This window comes from Gouania willdenowi, chromosome 3 (genome assembly GCF_900634775.1).
Source record: "Gouania willdenowi chromosome 3, fGouWil2.1, whole genome shotgun sequence".
In the NCBI taxonomy this organism is placed as follows: Eukaryota; Metazoa; Chordata; class Actinopteri; order Blenniiformes; family Gobiesocidae; genus Gouania; species Gouania willdenowi.
Window position 1 is genome coordinate 21,524,042 of NC_041046.1, and position 20,833 is coordinate 21,544,874.

Sequence of the window (20,833 nt, forward strand, 5' to 3'; positions counted from 1 at the left end):
TATTTGATTTATTACACTTTTAAACATGACAATAATCACACACACACGTGAGATAATATGCATCTTAAGCAGAGTGTTTATCCAATATAAACCCGTGACTACAATTTCTCCCTGCTGTGATCGGTTACTTTTATGGAGGCTAAAGCAGCTTTTCAGGTCTGTCTCACTTTTTCCCTCCTCCCTGTTTGGCTTTATTTTCTCTCCTCCTGCTTCCCTCCCCTTTTCTCTCATCGGGCTCTAGTCTGTCTATAGCTGGTTGCAGGAGCAAGCAGGACGTTTGTGGTAGAAATGCTCTTTTTCAGTTGTGACTGAGCTGTACTCTAGCCGAGCCTTGTTTCTGCAGTTGGTTTTGGTAATGTAACGCTGTGTGTGCCGGAATGTTTTGATGTGGTGTGAAATATGGTTTCATAGAGATATAAGTTAGTCTGACATAAAGTCACTAAGGCTGTATAATCACTCATGTACACACGTCTCCATGCTACCGTAGGCTGGATAGTGACCAGAGTCCATAGCTCCCTCTGTTGGCCTATGTGGTGTTATTCTCTCTTTCAATCTCTCCAAAAGACAAATTCACTGTACATCCTCCCTGAAAAATCCAGATTTTTATCATAAAAATATTTCATATTTTTCAATCTTACAATTTTGTGCAACTACTTTTTTCCTGTTAATTTAGATTACCTAATCTTCAAATGGAAAAATAAATTACATTAAAGCATATAAAATTCAATGATGAATTAAAAGTAACCGTTTTCTTTTCTTCATCTGAACACATCATATTTGCAGTAATCAGTCAATGTCTGCAGTAGCTAGTGCTTTATGTATGAATGGCCCACATGTCGATGGGTGGCCCGCGGGTCAACTGCCTAAGTGGCTGCCTCATGAATTTGTTAAGGACCGTTTTGAGCAGCAAAAGCACACATATACCCCATGTACACACATGCTCCGTTGTGAATGAACTTGCTGTGGCCTATTGAGTGGTGTGATTGATGTCAGTGAGTGTAGCAATGGATAATTCTTCCACGGGTGTCAACAGGCAGCACCCACGGGGTCAAAATCCACACACTTTCACACACAAAGGCGGACAACTGAAAATGCATGCCAACAGTGTTACAGAATAGAATCTACACAATGAATCAACAGCAAAAATATGTATATACAGTATTATGTACACCCGCATATGTGTTTTTTTTTTTTTCTCTTTGCTCCTACAGTTTCTTGATTCATGTTTAGCAGATGTGTGATTTGTCCAGTGATTGAGAGAAGTGGCCTAAAGGGGTCACTGTCAACTTATACACTGACAGAGCCAATCAATAGAGCAGTGGGTGGAGGTGGAGGGGATAGTGGTGTGATACAAGCTGCTATACACAAAATGAGAATGGTTGTGGTGTTCAGGGTTAAGGAAAATGTATTTGTTTTATTATTCACACTCTGCTTCAGCAACACATGGGCCTTTTTAGTGTAATGTTTAAATGTAAAGGTCAAATGTACGCTATTTTTTGCAAAACGCTCATTTGACAGATTTGATTGACACGTTTATCTTGGAGGAATAAATTAGTTTAACATTTGGTTATTAGAATTGTAGCATTTCATGATTTCGTCAAATTGCTGGAAGTGATTAAACTCTTGCTGTGTGTTCGCCATCACTTTCAACACAAACTGCATAACTTACAGAATTGTTTCTCAACACATAAATGCATTTGTGTTTTTGTTTTTCAAAACTTGTGATATTTCCCTGTTGCTTTATAATGAGATTTCACACACTGAATAAGGTATTTAAAAATATGAAATAAAAATGAAGACAGAGGGTCATTATAGGAAGTGTGAATTGTAAGAATTGCTCCCAGTGATGACATAAGAACTATCCTAAAGGTCCACAGTGAGGATTTAACACTGTGTTGTCACAAATACAGATCTGTTATGTATTTTTGCTTTCTCTCATTACAGTTTGTCAATGAAATTCCCCAACCACTTCAGATCAAATAAAATGCATGCACTTTACTCTAGTTCAAAGCTGCCCAACTGCTTAGACAAATAATAGTTTTGGTTGGTTTAGACCAGTAGTTTACAACTGGTAAGACATCAGGACCAATAACAGTCCATAGCCAAAACAAATGATTATATTCCATTTACTGTAAAATTGAGAGGAGAAATTGTGACAATGTTTTAATTTGGTTCAAACCTCTGTGAATATCAACAACGTATGTTATGTACAAGCCATTTGACTCTGCTTTGTTAATTTGACCTAACATAGCAGAGCTTTTCATTCATTATTCCAGGGTTTTTAACAATTTTTCCAAATAACGACATGAACTGAACTTGATGGTATTCAAATATTAGGTATACGCCTGTAATTTTTCAAAACACGTGTTTCTATGTGCCTCTTTTAGTGCATGCAGAGATACTGTAACACATATATTTATGTACATGTGTGTTAGGGACAGAGCTTTTGGTAAAGGATTTGTTTTTGCCTCAAACTGATGGCAGCATTGATTCACACTCATCTTTGTCAATGCTTATAAGCCTCTGGATACATCATAACTGTGTGTGTATGCGTGTGCGTGCGTGCGTGTGTGTAAATTAAATGCTTCTTCAGAAAGCATAAACTATTCTTCTTTCTCGTCTATTAAAAAAGGCGACCTATGTCACAGATGTATATAATTTGCGTAGGAACAAAGTTACCTCATGCACACACACACACACACACACACACACACACACACACACACACACACACACACACACACACATCAAAGCAGAGATTGGTTTCAGGAAGTGTTTTATTATCTGTTCCCTCCCAAAGCTGCTAATCACAACGGCACTCTTTCATCTCTGCATCCCCCCTTCCTTTCCTTCTGATTTTATTTTTCTGTGTCTCTCTCCCTGGTTGAACACTTTCCCCATCCTTCCTCTACGCAGGAGTCCCAGCCTACTGGTAAAGTCAAAGTACGGAATTATGAATTCAAAGAGGTGAGCAAATACATACACTGAACAGTGTTATATCAAAGTACACCTCTGTGTCTTTTTCCGTCTTCTGTAAACAATTTGCTTCTTTCCCACTGCTCTGATATTGCCGTTTATCTCCATTCACTGTGCACGCTTGCTTTGAGACCTGAGAGCGGTGAGCAGATATTGTTGAAGAATTCCTCTTTTCGGGTGTTTGGAAACTCGGGAATATCCAGCCTGCTGGTGGGCAGATGAAAGGTAGCTCAACAAAACTAGAAGCAGCGGGGAGAGCCTATAGTAACAACCATTTCCCAAATCATTCCACAACAAAGCACAAGCACCCTGGAATTGCCATAATCTCGTATTTTACTGCTGGGCCCAGATGGGTTCTGCTGTGTGACATTATCCAAGCTGATGATTTAAGGCCAAGCTTATTCTGTTTCCTTTGATCTTTGCGATTTGATAGATTTTTATTTAGAAAACTTAACAGTTCAGGTAGTATTTGTCTCACTAAAGTGCCATCTTAGATTGTTGTCAGAGTTGGATTTAAGGTTGGGATGGAACTGTGTTTAAAAGTTTGTTTGGATTTCTCTTGTTTTAAATGTTAAAATGTTTTAATAAAAATGCAGTTCCCATTGTGGATATAATAGGAGCCGAGGGAGTCTTCTAAGTCAACACTACGGTAAAGAAAATGACTAAGAAGAGTGGAGCGCAGGTTGTCATGCTTTAAACCTTTTCTGTCACCTGTCTCTCTGGGCTCCATGCTCCGCTCTCTCCTCCCTTCTTTCCTTCCCACTGTGCTCTTTGTTATCCTTCCTTCTCCACCTGCTCTTCTCTCTCCCTCTTGCTCTCCCTCAAATATCCCCTCCTCTTCCTCCGCCCACTCCTTGCACCAATTGGTCAACCATCTACCAATCTAATTGGAAACAGGACCTAAGGGACTGCATATGCAAAACACTGCTTAATATTCATGAGCCACTATCAGGGCTTTAAGTCGTTGATTAGGACAGCAGCACAGCTTTCTGTCCCAACTGCCGAGCTGGCTGGCTGTGTGTGTGTCTATAACCCCTCTCCTCGGCTGTCACATTCACGCTGCACACACTCGCTCCCTCACATCCCCGCACACACACAGAGCTGATCAGTGCGGGCAGTGCAGAGCCGGGTAATTGTATTGCTCTCCCCAAGTGGAAGGAAGGACCAGGAGAGAAGAAGACCAGTGAACTAAGAGACAGAGAAAGAGGAGAGAGATTAAAAAAGTTTGATATTTTACATTTTCTTGCCTTTTCCCGGAGGAGGTTGACATGACAATGACCTGGTTTCGCCGATGGATTTGGTAGGACGTCCGTTATCCGAGTGTGTTTTAATGCACTCTGAACAAGAGTAGGTAAATTTTACCCTTTCTTCCTATATCTTTCAACTCATCATGTGAATTCTCATTGCCATTGACCTTTCACTGTGACTGATGGTGTGAGTGGGTGTGCTGGTATGCAGTGGTGGCCAGCACCATGTCAAGGTTGTTTCTGCTGTCAGGTAGCCCATGCTGACTGTCAGTTAATGTGTGTGAGTGTGCATGTGCATGTGTGAGTTGCTGCTGTTCCCGGACAGCAGCTCATCCTCAGGAGATAGAGGAGCAGCATATTTCCTGCTTCCACCTGGCAGTGGGACACTCACACACATTCCATCACTAACTCAGACAGTTTTTTTTTTTTCTTCACTTTCTCTTGTACTTTAAGTTCTGTTAAAATGTTTCTAGGATGGATCAGCATCTCAGTCAAAAAGTGTCTGCATGCGTTTACGTCTTTGCATGTATTTTTACTTGTGGAGGCTCTTTTTGTAAGTTCTTGTTCATCCAAGCAGAGAATCAGAGAGGTAACAGGGCAATAAGGTTGCAGGCATATCGGAGGGGGGCGGCAGTAGAAAGGCCCATAAGAGAAGAGGGAGGAAGAAAAAGGGGGAGCTGCGCTCTTAAATGCCATAGGAGGTAGAATTTCAGACGGGCTGCTCAGCGTGTGGCCCCGCACAGAAATTAGAGACAGTTACACAGACACACAAACAAGCAAGTGCCGCTGAGCTGCTCTTTTTTTTTGCAAGCGTATTGCTCATATAGCTGAAAGAGAGTGCTCAAAAAGTGTAAACTATTATTTCTGTATGCATGTTTTTTCTTCTTCTTTTAAACGTCTCTCAAAAGTGTCTTTCAGTCAGGGCGCAGCTCTCTCTTTCATTTTGATTTACTTTGATGCTGTCACATCTGCTTTACACATAATTCAGAGTGAAATTGTCAAAGCTGTAAATATATGGTGACAGTAATCTGTTCTTATTGTTTCTGGCTTGTTAATTAAAGAAATATGTTTCAAAGTGCGTTTCAATTAGGGAAATGGAGCAGAGGTGGAAGGGAGAAATTGTAAGGATAAAGTCAAAACAGAGGCTGATTCTGATGAATGAACTGGATTTTTCTCATACACCTCATATGTTCTAGAGACACAAATCATTTTTGAAGAAAGGTAAAATTGCGTTTTAGTGTTTAGTGTTTTTTTTTTTTTATTGATTACAGGTATTTAAAAAAATGGCTTGTCTTAGTCAACTTTTGAAAAATGTATTTTAAGGAAGACTTGATTTTGATAAACTTCATTTAGACTGAATTTTACCTTCAACTTTTGTTTTTAATAAAAGGTAAATGTGTAGTCTTGAATTACTTGGTTGGGAGAAAATATCAAGAGTAAGTTTTTTTAAATATAATTTTTTTTTATTTCAAATAATTTTGCTTTGTCAAAATGATTCCTCTCTGCAAACTAAATTAAATGTAAGGTTGTACGAAATGTAATTCCTATGCTCGAGATGACCCGGCCCTGTGCACCTTCTCTTCAGTCAGTGTATGCACTGCACCCCCTCATCACAGCAAAGTCTGATGCTATTTTATGAAATGATTTGAACTGCACATTGGAACTTTCTTATTGGAATCAAATATTAAAATGTGAGAAAGAGTTTTGATGATGCATAATTAGAAAAATCACATAACTAGCTGTATAATACCCCCCACGTCCCCTCCCCCAATACCTGTGCTTGTTCCAGCTGTGACAACTGGTGAATTTACCTCAGTCCCTCATCCTTTCCTTCACCCATTCATCGCTGCCTCCATCGATCTATCCGGACACATATTCTCCTCTGTGTGCACGCTCCGCTTCCATTGCTCTCAGCCACTGCATTTCTTCACTAATTAAAATATTAGGAATAATGATGATCATGCCGATAATAAGTAACACTTAAGCTGTTAACATAATTGCATTCCCCTCTTACCAACATATCCATAATATTAGCATATCATTAAAGTGTATATTCTGCAGTGACTTTCTTGAGTTCTGCGTTTCCTATGAATGTGTGTGACGAAGACTAAGGCGGCCGTACACATCAGTCTGGAAAAGATTTGTAAGGTGATGGTCAGGGAAACGTAAAACATCAGAGGTAAATTTATTTATGAAGTCTGCTAACTTTAATGTAATTAAGTCATTTTTTATTAACAATTTCTTTTTTTGCAGTTTTGACAATTTGTACCAGATTTATTTTGCTTCTACTCTGAAATTACATCGGAATATTTTAGAATTGTTAGTATGTGTAGACGAAAAATGAATTATTCAACTAAATGTTTTTGATTCTTTTTTCTAGAAAACAAATCCTAATTTGTGTATGTCAAAGAGATTAAAAAAACAATCACATGAAACAAAAACCTTATTTACATCCTAAAGCATAATATGAATGCGTTTAATGCAAACAACTTATGACGTGTAAAGAAATCTTAATACAGTGACATTTTTAAAATGTTATGTTTTAAATTATCTCAAATGGAACATAATTATTTTTTATTGAACAATGAAATCACAATGCATTTTTACAATTCAAAACCAAGAAAGGCCAAACAACTCTGCTTCACCACAATTTGTTTAATCAGATGATTTGTGAATATGTGTTTTTTCTTCATTTATTTTACCTTTTTTTTTTTTTTTTTTTTTTAAAGAATTGCCGTTGAGGTTTTTGGAACAAAAAGAACTAAATGTAAATTTTGATCAATGAAAACAATATGATGGCCTTTTCTTTACATAAAGGTATTTCTCTCTTTCAGGCCATGAGGTAGAGACTGCAATAGAAAATTGAGAGAGAATGAGGTAAAGCTGATAGAGGGAAAGGATGGGGTGGGGGAGAGAGGGTTGACCAAAGAGAGATTGCGTAAATTAAAATCCTTTTAATCTCCTTATAAAATCATTTACTTAATTCATCTGTCAAAGCATGTCAATATGTGCAGCGCTGATTTGCTGGCTGTGCGTGTGTGTGTGTGTGTGTGTGCGCATTTGCATCTGTTTGTTGTCATGCATGGGTTTTTGCCTGCTTGCACTTGCGTACGGATGACCTATTGATGGCCTCTATGAGGAAGTGTTGTTCCCCATTTTTGTGTGTCTGTTTGTCATGTGTCTCCACGGAATTCATTGTCTGTCAGATTTTGCATTGTGTTATCCAACACACACACTCACAGACACACACACACACACACACACACAAGCACTCGATGCTTACGGTGGCCCCGCTCTCATGTGAAGAGTCCTAGCATTCCACTGGTAATTTAGTCCCGTAAAGAGAGAGAGAGAGTGGGCGAGAGAGCAAGAAAGACGCAATGAGACAGACAGAGCGAGAGGTTGAAAGAAATGGGAGGGGGGTTTGCTTTTGTCTGACACCAGCACTCAGGAGGTCTACTGGACACACTTATACGCATGAACGCACATGCTCACACACAGACACACTGTTTTTTTACACACACACACACACACAGTGATAGGCAAACATTGAAGAACGTACCTTAGAGCCAAACATTCACATAACTGAACTGAGAGGGATAATGGCACCAAACTGGGATGAGCCTGATGATGTGATTTTCTCAGATTTATTTCCAATCCATCAGCACCGTGCATGTTGGAGAGTATGTTACGGGTCAGTGCTGGCCTTTATGTGTTGAAAGAGCACTAAGAGAGATCCTACCAGCTGTGACACACACAGAGACACACGGCAATTAGTCATTACACCACACCGGTGCTGAGGCTGTGACCGTGCTCGTGTGTTTAGGTGTGAGACTCAATCCCAAAGCAATAATCTCCACCTCCCAAAATCCTTCTGATATCCTGATTGCTCTGTATTTGTCGTTGTCCGTACATCTCGTCCACTTAAAAATCTGAATATAATTATTTATTCCAACACTTGAATCTTGGTTATTAAACACATTTTTTTTTTTTTTTTTTTACAAGTCGCCAAACTAAATCGTAGCAATGTTGGTGGGTTGCACAACAGTTATTACATTTATTCTTTAATGTGAACCATGTGTCATTTAATACCTTATGTCCTTTTTCTGTCACTTGTGTTTGTTAAACATTTCCTTTAAATGTGTGTGTTTGTCCGTGTGTGTGTGTGCTTGTGTGGGTGAGGATTGGGGGAGTTGTCCATGTCCATCGAGTGCGCTCAGGGCTCCTAATGCTGCTTCTCACCCTTAATGGGAGGAGACAACAGAGACCGGGCCACAATGGAGCAAATTTAGATGGAGAGGTGCCACATGCACACGCAAGTGTGTGTGTGTGTGCGTGAGAGAGTGTGTGAGCTTGTCTAAGAGTCTGTGCTTGAGGAAAGGCAGAATAAAGCCTTTGCTGTGGTACAGTGGATGGAGGGAGGCCCATAGAACGGCTGGTTGGGTATGGCTGACTCTCTGAGAGTTTGATGAAATTGTCATTGTTTCGACAGAGAGAAAAGCAGGGGGGCTCAACGAGAAAGGAAATAAGAAAGACACCGTAAAACCGAAAAAAACAGGGTAGCTGTTGAGAAAGAGTGAAAGAAATGAATGACCTACCGCCTTCCGTGTGACAGTGAAATATTCCTCCTCTCATCCTCCCATCATGCTTCATGTGTGTGCCTGATGGAGAGAGAATGACATGCTAGCCCTCCACCCCACCTCTATTTTACATTTTTTTTAGTTTCATTCTTTTCTCTTTTTTCTATCCATTATAGTATGTGCCTATACCCATGTACCTCCAAAAGCTCTGTGTGCCATTTTAATCAGTTATCAGTCTCAGTTAGACTCATTAGCATTAAAGTGTCGATTCAAACTTAGATTGTTGTTAAATAAATTTTAAATCTCCATCATTTGTAGAGTTGAGAAATTGTCCCGGGTTTGAATTAGAAAGTTACAGATTTCTGTAAGCGGTCACGATCTTTGTTGATGCACAAGCAACAACCAATAATGGAAGACGATAAGGAATTTCTGGGTTTCATTTAGATTTAGATTTTTTATTTACTCTTTAGGAATTGTGCGTGCGCGAGTGTACGTCTGTGTCAAGATATCAACTTAGCCCTACATTTAAAAGAAAAAAAGAATACCAAAATATAATCTACTTTTTCCATTTTTCAAATCACTCAAATCATTATTTTTCATACATTTGTCAAACCTCATTTAGCACACACAATAAAAGTATGACCAACATTAGAACCACATCTCGCCCTTAAATGTAGCTTCCTTCAAAGCAGCTGGTTCACACTTTTCTTCTCTTCAGCAGATAATGCATTTTTGCTTTATCCTTCTCCTACCTTACAACATGCACACAAACACACATGCTCGCATAAACACACACACACACCCCTCCTATCCCTCACCACACACTCCTCCCTTGTGGAGCTGTCACCTTTCTGCACCCGCTCAGTCCCTATTAAGGCCGACAGCCCATCTGCCGCCTGCCCCGCTAACAGCTCCCGTCGCTAACGCTAACGTGCACACACATCCTCTCAGGCACACACACAGGGCGACGTCCAAACGCTCCACCTGCCCCGGTACAGGAGCACACACATATGCACAGCCACTGATTTCACACACACACACACACACACACGTAAGTGGTTATTTAAGGGGTGTTAGTGCATCTCCTGTGAATATTTACTACTCTAAACATGTCTGTCTCTTAAAAAAAATGTGAAGTTCATTATCAGTTATCATAGTTAATGAAAGTGTGTGCGTGCATGTGAGAGAGAGAGAGAATCTCAATGACCTCAGACAGGCAACATTACAAAGCGCATTTCCGACCTTTTGTGCGTTTGTTGCAGCGTTTGCTCCCCTCAGTGCGGGTGCGTTTTGCATTAGCAAGAATGGCAACTGTCTCATCAATCACTGCATCACGGTGTCTGAAACACACACACACACACACTTACACAGACACGTTCACATACAGACACACATGGTACGTCATGGTCATTCTGTTCACAGATGGGCCAGCAACACATGAGTGAGTCACTGAGTATCGGAAAGACACTTAACATCTCTTTACTTTTACACACACACACACACACACACACACACTAAGTGTTTGTCAACATACCTACCCCAAAACTTTTGAATATTAATGCCTAGTTTAAAGTGTTCAGGTAATGTGTAAATGAACTTTTATTCTTCAGCGTAATCTCAGTTTTCCGTTTTAGTTAAAATATAAAATCTTATGTAATGACTGATGATAAACTTGATCTGCTGATTTTCTGTTGCCTTTCAGCCTAATCTTAAACTCATGTAATGAATTAAAAACCCCAATATTATCTGCCCATATAACCTTAAGGTATAAAGTAATAACATGAGGCATCTTTTTGTAATCCTTTACAACTCCAACCCCCCCCACCCCCCCACCCCCAAGTGATTTTTAATCATTCATTATCTCAGGTTTTATTTTCTTACAGAAACAGCATCATGTAACTGAGATAGACGATATTAAACCCTTTATTTCTTGCTCACCGCTGTGAATGTGTACTGTTGGGTTTGTATGATAGTAGCATTGTGTACACATGGAAGTGGATTTACCTGAGTTCCCTGTGATACGAGGACACTTTCCCCTTAAAAAGCAGTGGTGTAGCCTGTCTGCCTGGTGACACGGCAAACAACACCAATAAGTGTCTAAGGCAGCCACTGCAGAAAACTATTGATTCCTGCTATTCACTAGAGTGGAACTAAAACTTACATATTCCACATGCAGCTTAGCTCCATAGATGCATGGAGGGATAGCTGTCAGACAGGGGATAGGTCTGTCTACCTGTCTGTAAACAACAACCCACAGTGGGACAATTTATTTCAAAACACACACACACACACACACACACACACACCAGCAGGCGCAGTAATGTTTTGGAAATGTTTCTGATATTTATTTAGATCGTTTTCTAAATATACAAACATCCACATTATATGTTTAATTATACACAGAGGAAAAACGTCATGCTGTCAACTGAACCAAAAATAATAAAATAATTATGTTAACAAAACCTACCCTATTAATTTTAAACACTTCCCTACTCGTATAATGTTTTATTTTAACTTTTGTGTGTGTGCGTGTGTGTGTATGCTTGAAAATTCATCACCCTCTCTGACCATTGACAGCCCTTCCACTGACGACTGAATTTGTCTTGATTGACAGCTAGATGTCCCTCCTCTGATGCACTAGCTTCTTTTTCCTCCGACATCTCATTCAAAAATAAAACTCAAAGAACTAAGATTAAACTCAGCTGAAATATTCATGTTACGGGGCATTTGTGATCCGAACGTTCATCATGTCCTCACCAGAAAACATGCTTTGCGTTAGTCTGTGTTAGTCTGGCGTGTCTTGTATTGTAACTAACAGGCCTCGTGGATGTAACTTATGCAGCTGTTTTCTCTTTGTTTTTTCTTTTTTCCTTTTGCTCATTTCATTTATTTTAACCCCTTCTTTCATAGTCACATCACCCACCTTTTTGTTACTTTTCCTGCATTATTGTAAATTTAGTCTTTTCATCATATTGTGCTTTTTTATTCATTCATTTTCAGACCCACTTATTCCTGTTCAGGGTCGCGGGGGTCTGCCGGTGCCAATCTCCGGCTCTCATTGGGCGCTGGGCGGGGGTACACCCTGGACAGGGCGCCAGTCTATCGCAGGGTGCTTTTTTATCATTATTTATATTATTATTTTAAAATTTCTATTGTTCCGTTGTTGGTTTCTTAAAAGTTCTTCAAGACAAAATAATAATATAAAAGCAATTCCGCCCCTTCTTTATTGCTCCTCAGAAACAGTTTTCTCCCTTCTTTTTTAATCTCATTGAAATTCAGATCTGTATTTAATCTTCTTCAATTCTAATGTGTGAGTGTTTTTCTCATCTTTCCTTGTACTCAGTGCCTTCTCTCCTTTTCCACACTTTTCTCCGGCCTGCAGAATGAACCTATCGAAGGGGCCTTTAGTGAACAGCAGCAGTGACGATAACTCCAAGTCGACTTATGCTAAATGCAGTGCTGGCGCCTGGAGGATGCACCAGAGCTACGATCCGCTGGAGGCCAACCACATGAGAGACGCACATGCCCTCTACAACCCGAGGTAGGACAGACCACGTCCTACAGAGAACACTAAAGAACTGAGATGTGTGTGTGTGTGTGACACACACAGGTTGAAAATCTATGAAACTGTTACGCTACACACTATAAATAGCGTCGACTGAAAATGAAAACAGACATGCAGACATGAAATAGTTTATAAAAGTTCATCCTTCTGTCACATTATTGTTTTTTAGAGATCTCACCACATGATTATCATAAAGAACATTTTTGTCATTTCTTTACAATGTTATTGTTGCTGCGTGGTTTTTTTTTTTTTTTTTTTACACATCGTGAACACTATTGATTAGTGTATACGTTTTGCAAAGCCCTCTACTTTATGGTTTGTATGACTGTGTGTTTCTGAGCACATTGTAGACTGGAAAGTCTTAGTCCAATAGGATTTCAGGGTTAGTCTAGGTCAAGCCAATTAGAGGTGTGGCATACCATTCTCACGCAGACCTTCAGCCAATCACGCAGTGGAACCTTGGTCACACTGGTTGTGTGGGCGTGTGTGTGTTGGCAGGCAGCGTGTCTGGTGATGAAAAGCATAGAGTTTTGCCAGGGCAGAGGGAGTCACACCATGCCTTGAAGTTACACATCACATTAGCTCACTTTAGATACAAACACTCATTACTGTCCTGAATGAGGGGCTTTGCCTCCACGGCTTGGGTTTGATCTTCTCAACCAAGTCAAAGCAAATGAAATAGTGGATTAATATATGAATAGAAATAAAATGCATGCAGCTGCCTGAGATAAAACACAACACAGTTACAGTATATATTACTTGAGGAGATTAACATCAGTATAGGACAGGGGTCTGCAACCTGTGGCTCTTCGACTCTTTTTGTGATGGCTCCCTATAGTTTTCATAAATATATTAAAATAATGAATTGTTATATCTTACAGTGGGTATTGATGATTAATGACATTAACTTCAAATATAATTATGATCAAACTGTTAACCTAAAAATAATAAATCATATTGTGCAATAACTCCTTCAACCATTACAGACCATCAATTTGTCCTGCACCTGTTGCTAACCTTAGGTTTTAAATCCCTTGTAATATGACTAAACTAACAAAAAGGATATTCTGGAAGAAAATAGAGATTTTTTGTGTGTGTGAAAAACTCTATTTACAGTAACTGCCAACATGTCGGCTTTATATGCATGCTCGATATGTTGCAATAAATTAGCAATTAGCATGTGTTGACCGACATGATCATGTGTTATCTAATTCAAGTTATTTTTTGTAGCCCTTCAAATACATTTACTCAAAAAAATGTTCATATAACATTATTTAATATAATTGTAACTGTATAGAATTTTACACACACTTGTTTTGATTGAGAAGCAATTTTTTTCGGCTCCAGAAGGACTTTAATCAGGTGAGATTAGATAAAATGGCTCCTTTCAGAGTAAAGGTTGCAGACCGCTGGTATAGGAAATCAAAATGTGTTATGTTTGTTTATTTATCCATTAGGAGTTAGTAGTAAGGCAGTGGCTCTGTAGGCCTCTTGATACGAAGAACCTAATGCAGAAACATCAAATCAGAACTATTCCATAATAAATGCATAAACATAAATACATTTTCATAACAGCAGCTTGTACTCTATAACAATAATGGATGAAGGCCAATATTTGAAAATAATATTAAATATACGCAACAATTTCAATTTTATTCACTTATTCATACATTCTCTCTCACACACACACACAATCATCACTTTTTAAAGTAGAATTATTTTTTTAAAGATTGTATGTAATGTATTACAGCTAAAAAATGTAAATGAAATCCATAAAAATACCAAATGAAATATTTGTTTTTTTGAAATAAGCGTTACCGTTCTACAGCAACATATAGGTCCCTATTGGGCTATGAGAAAGCTGTGCCCGTTTAATCTTTAACAACATAAAAACTTTAATTTTGCTTTGATCAAAAAAGAAAACTTCACTTAAAAGTATTTCCTGATGGGTTTTCGGAGATCTGTGGCTTTCATTGGGCAGCAACAACATTAGTCCTCGTTTTATTTAGTCCATCAAACCATGGGAATGTGATTAATGTCAGGCAAGTTGTCTGCGCTTGAACACACACACACACGCACACGTACACGCACACACTTTGTTGTAAACTGAGGCCAATGTAATCATAATGATAAAGCAGATTGCCTTAACACACAGATGGGCCTCCCTACAGCTCTGTTTTTCTCTTGGCCTGTGTGTGTGTGTGTGTGTGTGCGTGTGTGTGTTTGTGTTTTTAAGTGTGGACAACGCTGATTGGATTGCAGATTTATAGAAGCGGATTACTGCCGTAGTGTGGAGAGAGAGAAAGGGAGAGAGATGGTTTCAGACACTCACCTCTCATTAACTTCCACCCCTGTCACCTCGGCTCGCCTCATTCCAATCCTGGATGAACACCCACATTTACACACACTCAAACCTGCAAACCATGAGAAATCAAAATTCTGTTTATGATTTTTTTTTTTACATTAAGATGCTGAGTGGGCGTTTATTTCTTGCCACCATCTCAGCTAAGACAGTAAATACAATACGTATCTGAGAACAGTTTCTTGATTTTGATAGGTTGTAATATAAAAACAAAAGTAAATCTTCTTTGCTGCAGGTTGAAAACTATTGACCATTGTCTTTGCTGCTGGTTATGTACCAGTACTACAGCTACTTAATTATATCAGTGATCTCAATACAGAAGTAAAAGGGAATTAATTGATCCTCATTAGCTTAAGCATAAGCTATCAGCTATTCTTCCGTGTCCACAAATTACACAATGACAATACAATGTATACAATGAAAGTAATGATCACATTTCACCAACAAAACAGACATTTCTACAACTACAACTCAGACAAAATCAATAACAAAAGATATTAATGTAAGTAAGAATTAGAATTCGTGTTTGTCACCATAGTTTTTTAATAAATAATATTTCTTTAGGGTTTTTTTTTTTAAATTATACAGATTATTTTGTTTAGTGTCACTTGGTAATGAATTCCATTCATGCATAGCTCTGTATGTTACTAAATGCTGTGCTATTGAAGTTCTTATTTTTGGGTGAAATAAAACAACCACGATACGTACGCGTGTCTACCTAAAAAAAATTAGTGATATTACACTAAGACTGACAGAGTTAGGTTGAGACAGTGGCCACTCCGGTAAACCTGATTATGTCTGGATGTGATGTAGATTCCCAAACAGATGGTCCAGGAGTGAGGCTGTGAAGTGCATCAGCCTGCAGTGAGAGGAGACAGAGGGAGAGGATGGAGGGCAGAGGGGAGAGAGGGGGGGGGGGGGAGACATTAGGTATGGAGAGTGAGGAGGTGGATGTCAACAGCACCTTATAGCAGCTTCAATATTTCATAATTAGTTACAGTAATGCCAGTTAGGAACATTCTTTCAAAGTGTATCACATGTTATTGAGCCAAATCTGCTGCTTTAGCCAAAGTATAAGAGATGCTTTTTTCAATCAATATAACCAATAATGTTACTCGTTGACCAAAATCAATGATTTATTCAAATTATGTATGGAATAATTTGGTTGTAGTTTTTTTTCCCTTCAGTTTTAGGATATTTTGTTTTGAAAATGTGTCAAACAGCTTTATTTAATTATTTTAAACTGCAGTACATTATTGTATAATACTTTCAGGCATTTGCTATCGCCCCCTTCCTGTGATGGATGGGTGTAAATCATCCCAATCCTGTAGTGACAGCCCAATTTCCCCAAATCTGATCTGCTTAAAGAATGCCGCTTTGACACCAGCCTCACTTGTGTCTCCTCTTCCATCCTAAGACTCGTCTTCCATATTTCTTTTTCCCATTTATTTCTTTTTTACCTTTATTCCACCAGATCAAGTTCCATTTGACTCCCCCCCCCACCACACACACACACACACACACACTGTCTCTCTGCCTGCCTTCACGTCATGTGAGAAAACCCTGTCATATTCACTTCAGTAGAAATCCTCTTTCACCATCTGCTTAGTAATAAAATGTGCTTTTAATCCGATGAGGGATATTTGGGTTTTTAAACACTCTTTTTTTATTAATATTATTTCTGTGTTATTTGATTTGATTCAACACTTAGCAGAGAAACCATCTAATGTATCTGGTTGTGTTTAAGCTATTTCGAGCGTGTTTAGCGTAAAACAACACATGTGCGACATCATAAACTAAAAGTGTTAGTAAGAGCTTTTATACACACACTTTAAATATAACACAACTGGGGAATTGTGTCAGTTTGTTCTTCATATGCATTATTAATATCCCTCTAACTTCATGGATTTTCACTCTTCAGTGTCTCTAAAGGCAAGGTTTTTTTCATAATTTAATTCCTCTGTTTAACAACCTTACCTTTACTATGACAGTGCTGTGCAGTAGAGTGAAATCCCAGCTTTGGCGCTGCACTGTCTCTACTGTAGGAAACCAACCTGACACACACGACGACACACACACAGCTGATAAAGGAGGGAAAGAGAGGCAATGAGAGAGGTGAAGAAAGAACGGGAGACACGGTGACAAAGATAGTGCCGCCAGCAACACACTTATCAGCAACTTCTCTTCAAGAAAATGACCTAAATCATCAAGATTCCATCTGGCACACACACAAACACACACACACACACACACACACACACACACACACACACACACACACACACACACACTACCCTGTGTACACACACGTCTAGGGCTTGAGCACGTCTTCACATTTTTGCCCCGTACATGTTCATCCCCTTCTTATCGTTTCACTTAAAGCAAATACTGTCAGGCTTTGTGTGTACAAAAGTACTGGGTTTCATCCAAATGTACACTTAAAAAAACAAAGGAAGAAGCAATGAAAGGTTTTGAAATGTCCTAAAAATTAATTCAACATAATGTTCCTTGATGCACTGATGTTTGAAAAGCCTAATTCTTAATCAATAATGCTTTGCTGAGATTTCCCTATTGTGTCCCGTTGTGTAAATGTTCTAAACCTGCTTCAGATGCATCAAAACGACTCCCGTCTAACGTTGCACACCTGTGTCAGTGAGCTGTATCTCACACTGTGTGTTTCTCAAATCTTATTATTTCATTTCCAAAAGGAGTCATAGTTTCTAAACACAATCGCTGACACGTTCACTCAGGTATAAATAGGTGTAACACACACACACACACTCGCATGAACTTTTCTTTGCCAATCATTACAGGAGAACTGCCCATAGGGCAGAATGTGTTTTACCCATCATCACATTGATTGCATATAACTAGGGGTTTATTCTGCTGCCAATGAAGTCAATTGCATGTTTTCTGCTCCTTGTTTTTGTGTGAGTGTGTGTGCATGTGTGTGCGTGCGTGCGTGCATCTGCGCGTGTTGAGAGAAGACGACAGCGGAGCAGGAAAAGAGCGAGCGCTGCAGAGAGCTCTGTAGGAGGGAGAGTGGTTAAGATTGACTGTCGCTGCTGGAGTTTTTATTTTTCATTTTATTCATTTTTGTTCCTTTAACAACTATAATCATACACACACTGTGATTGTGGGGGAACTAAATTTACACTTAAACTCACGCGTAGACCCACACTACACAGGGAATAACAGAGAGATCCGCATTTAAAGTCTGCACCTAAAAAACACAGGTTTAATGCAGCAAATATTGCACATCTGTAGAGCTGTTTAGGCTTTGATATGGGCCTTTTAAATTGCAAACATCATGACATTCCACTTTTGAATCACTGTTCAGCTAGATAGACTTTACAAAGGTTAAAATTTGTCAATGCAGATTTAAAGCGTTATCATATTTATGTTGTAAATTGATAAAACCCGCCAGTCGTCGCTTCCTGCTTTAGTGTGGCTGCAGTACCTTACATGGAGTGCTGGGGGCTGTATCGCTCCCGCTGTTCACATTCTGCAAGTAAACAGTGAAGAAGAACGAAGCAACAAACAGAAGAAGCTCAACTCTGACCTAAACTTTTGGAACATTTTACCTAAAACAAACCAGCGAAACAATTTATGTGTAAACGCTGAAGTTCAGCTGTCATTCCATGGCGTCGCTATGGCGAGGCACAAACAATCTAAACACAAACACCTGGAAGCCACTGTTACCTCACATAGCACAGAGAAGTGAGATCACTCTAACAGTGAATGTTTTTCAACAGCACTTAATTTAAATAGTTATTATGGCTGTGTTGTACGTTTATCTGTCAGAAAATTATGGAAAACTCTAGCTTAGCAAAGGCTAGTTCAGTTACGTTTACTGTGTGAGTCGGATAATATTAATTAGATATTCATTAATGTTGAACAAATCTGTGATCTTGGTAAATTTTCTAAAATTTTGAATTATGTGTATATTTGTTTTCTTTTAGCCATATTGTCTCTAAGCTCTCTTTGACTGTTTGGACTTTAAAAAACACCCGCTCTCAAAAAGGTTATTTATGATTTTACTAAGTAATTAGTAATTATCAACTAATAAAGTAAAACAACTCTGTAGTTTAAAGCTCATTACCAACACAACCTGGAAGACAGGTTACGTACAGCTTTATAACACCTTTACGGTGTTTTTGTTTACTGCTACTTGTTCAAGACCACTCGCACTTTAAGTTTGTATTATTGAAATATTTTCTTTTTTGTTGTAATCACATTGATATTTTATGTTTTGAATATAACAACAATGTACAAATGTATGTTTTCTGTCATTGGTTTCATTAGTTTCTGTAAAAAATGCGGTCAGAGTACAACAGGGCAACTTTCACAGGTGTGAATATCTCAGCAGATGCGTTACAATAGCTTTCCAAAACATGTGCTTAAAAATAGAAAAATAATCATGACGAATCCAAAAAACAAATCACAGATTAATCGACGACAAAAATAAGGGTTAGTTGCAGCTCTACACCTGAAAGGTATTGAACTATTAAGCTGATGAGTAATTCTACAACCATCCTCATAAAGAAAGGCAGTTAAAATATAGAGTATGGCTTAAAAAGGGAAGCAAACTGTAGTGTGAAAGCCAAAAAGCTATTCAGTCTATTGATAAAATCGTGTCATTCATTTGAATATGAAAATGTAAATGCATTTTCTCCTGTCCCCCTCCATACCTCATTATTTAATTCAATGTCTTTCCTTTTATGTATTCCATCCCTCCTTCACTTTCTCTTCCTCCCAATGCATTGCTGGTATCATCGAGATAGAATTGTGTGAGGTTTTTGCTCCCTCCTTTTTCCGTTTTTGCTTATTGGGCTGTATGTTCTTATCAGCATTGGGAGCACAATGCTTGGTGTGATGGAAAGGTATTAGCCAACCTGTGGTAGCCACGTTGTCAGCACTTCTTCCCTCTGTCTCTGCTGCTACCTCTTCTGTTTCCTCTGTTTTTACCCACTCATGCTTTTCTCCTTCTTTTTAGAACCACTTCCTAGTAAATGTGCCAGAAAGACGCCTTGGTTTTACCTTTTTTGAATGTCCGCACAAATAATACAGTATTGACATCATTTTTGTGTATCCGACTGCCATCTAGCGAGCAAGTTTCAAGATTATATATAATAAAAGAGAAAAAAGGCACAGGGAAATTCAGAGTACAGAGCTATCAGCACTGAAATGTGTGTGAAGGCAGTGAGTAGTAGTTGCTTTAACACGATGATTGTATGTTTGTCGCTACAGTTGTCAGGCTACGGTGTTGGTACGCCGCTCTAATGACAGCTTTGTCAGGTTTAAGTGGCCCTGTCCTCAAATCACTGAGGAAAAACTGCCCCTTTTTTCTTTTTTTTCCTCCTTCTTTCACACATCACACTACTTTTTCATTGCTCCCCTCGGCCTGCACATATTTATCTCTTTTTATAAAACACCATTCTTCAAAGGGAGGAAAAAAGAAACGAAATTGAAATAGAGCAAAAGAGAAAATGACAGGGATTGACTCGGAAATGGAGACAAGGGAAAGGTGTGTGTGTGTGTGTGTGTGTGTGTGTGTGTGTGTGTGTGTGTGTGTGTGTGTGTGTGTGTGTGTGTGTGTGTGTGTGTGTGTGTGTGTGTGTGTGTGTGTGTGTGTGTGTGTGTGTGTGTGTGTGTGTGTCAGTCTGAGCCACGTAAATACATAATAGGCCTGCTGAATATTTGATGTCTGCAGGAGCTAAACAGGGTCTTTTGTCACTTTGTTGGTTTCACGCTCACTGAATGTATGGTCACTGGTGTGGTCAAGACAATATACATCCTTATTACGGATTAATCCCCAACTATTATCCATAGGTCAGTATTCATATTTTGTTCTGGGGGGGAAAGGGAAAAAAGTTTCAATTACTAACTTAATATTTTTCCCTAATTTTGCTTTAACTAGTTTTCTCACAAATACACCTAATTAATTCTAGTTAAAATTAGGTTTTAGTTGGTCATGTAATATTAGTATAATTTCTACCTGTTTCTACCTTTTTCCATACAAAAATCGTCTTCCCCTGGATTTCAGTGAGTGGATTTTCCGACATGACATTACTATTCTGCTCTTCCACTTAAGCACAGATTG

At 38.8% G+C, this 20,833-nt stretch overlaps 1 protein-coding gene across 1 annotated transcript in view; it reads left to right on the forward strand.

Annotated features, from left to right (window-relative positions):
• Positions 1-3,991: 3,991 nt before the first annotated feature.
• Positions 3,992-20,833, forward strand: part of esrrga (estrogen-related receptor gamma a) — a 65,660-nt gene continuing 48,818 nt past the window's right edge. Inside the window, exons 1-2 of the mRNA XM_028442293.1 lie at positions 3,992-4,323; positions 12,186-12,344. Of these exons, the coding sequence (XP_028298094.1) occupies positions 4,268-4,323; positions 12,186-12,344 (215 nt within the window). The 5' untranslated portion in view covers positions 3,992-4,267. The remainder of the gene's footprint in view (positions 4,324-12,185; positions 12,345-20,833) is intronic.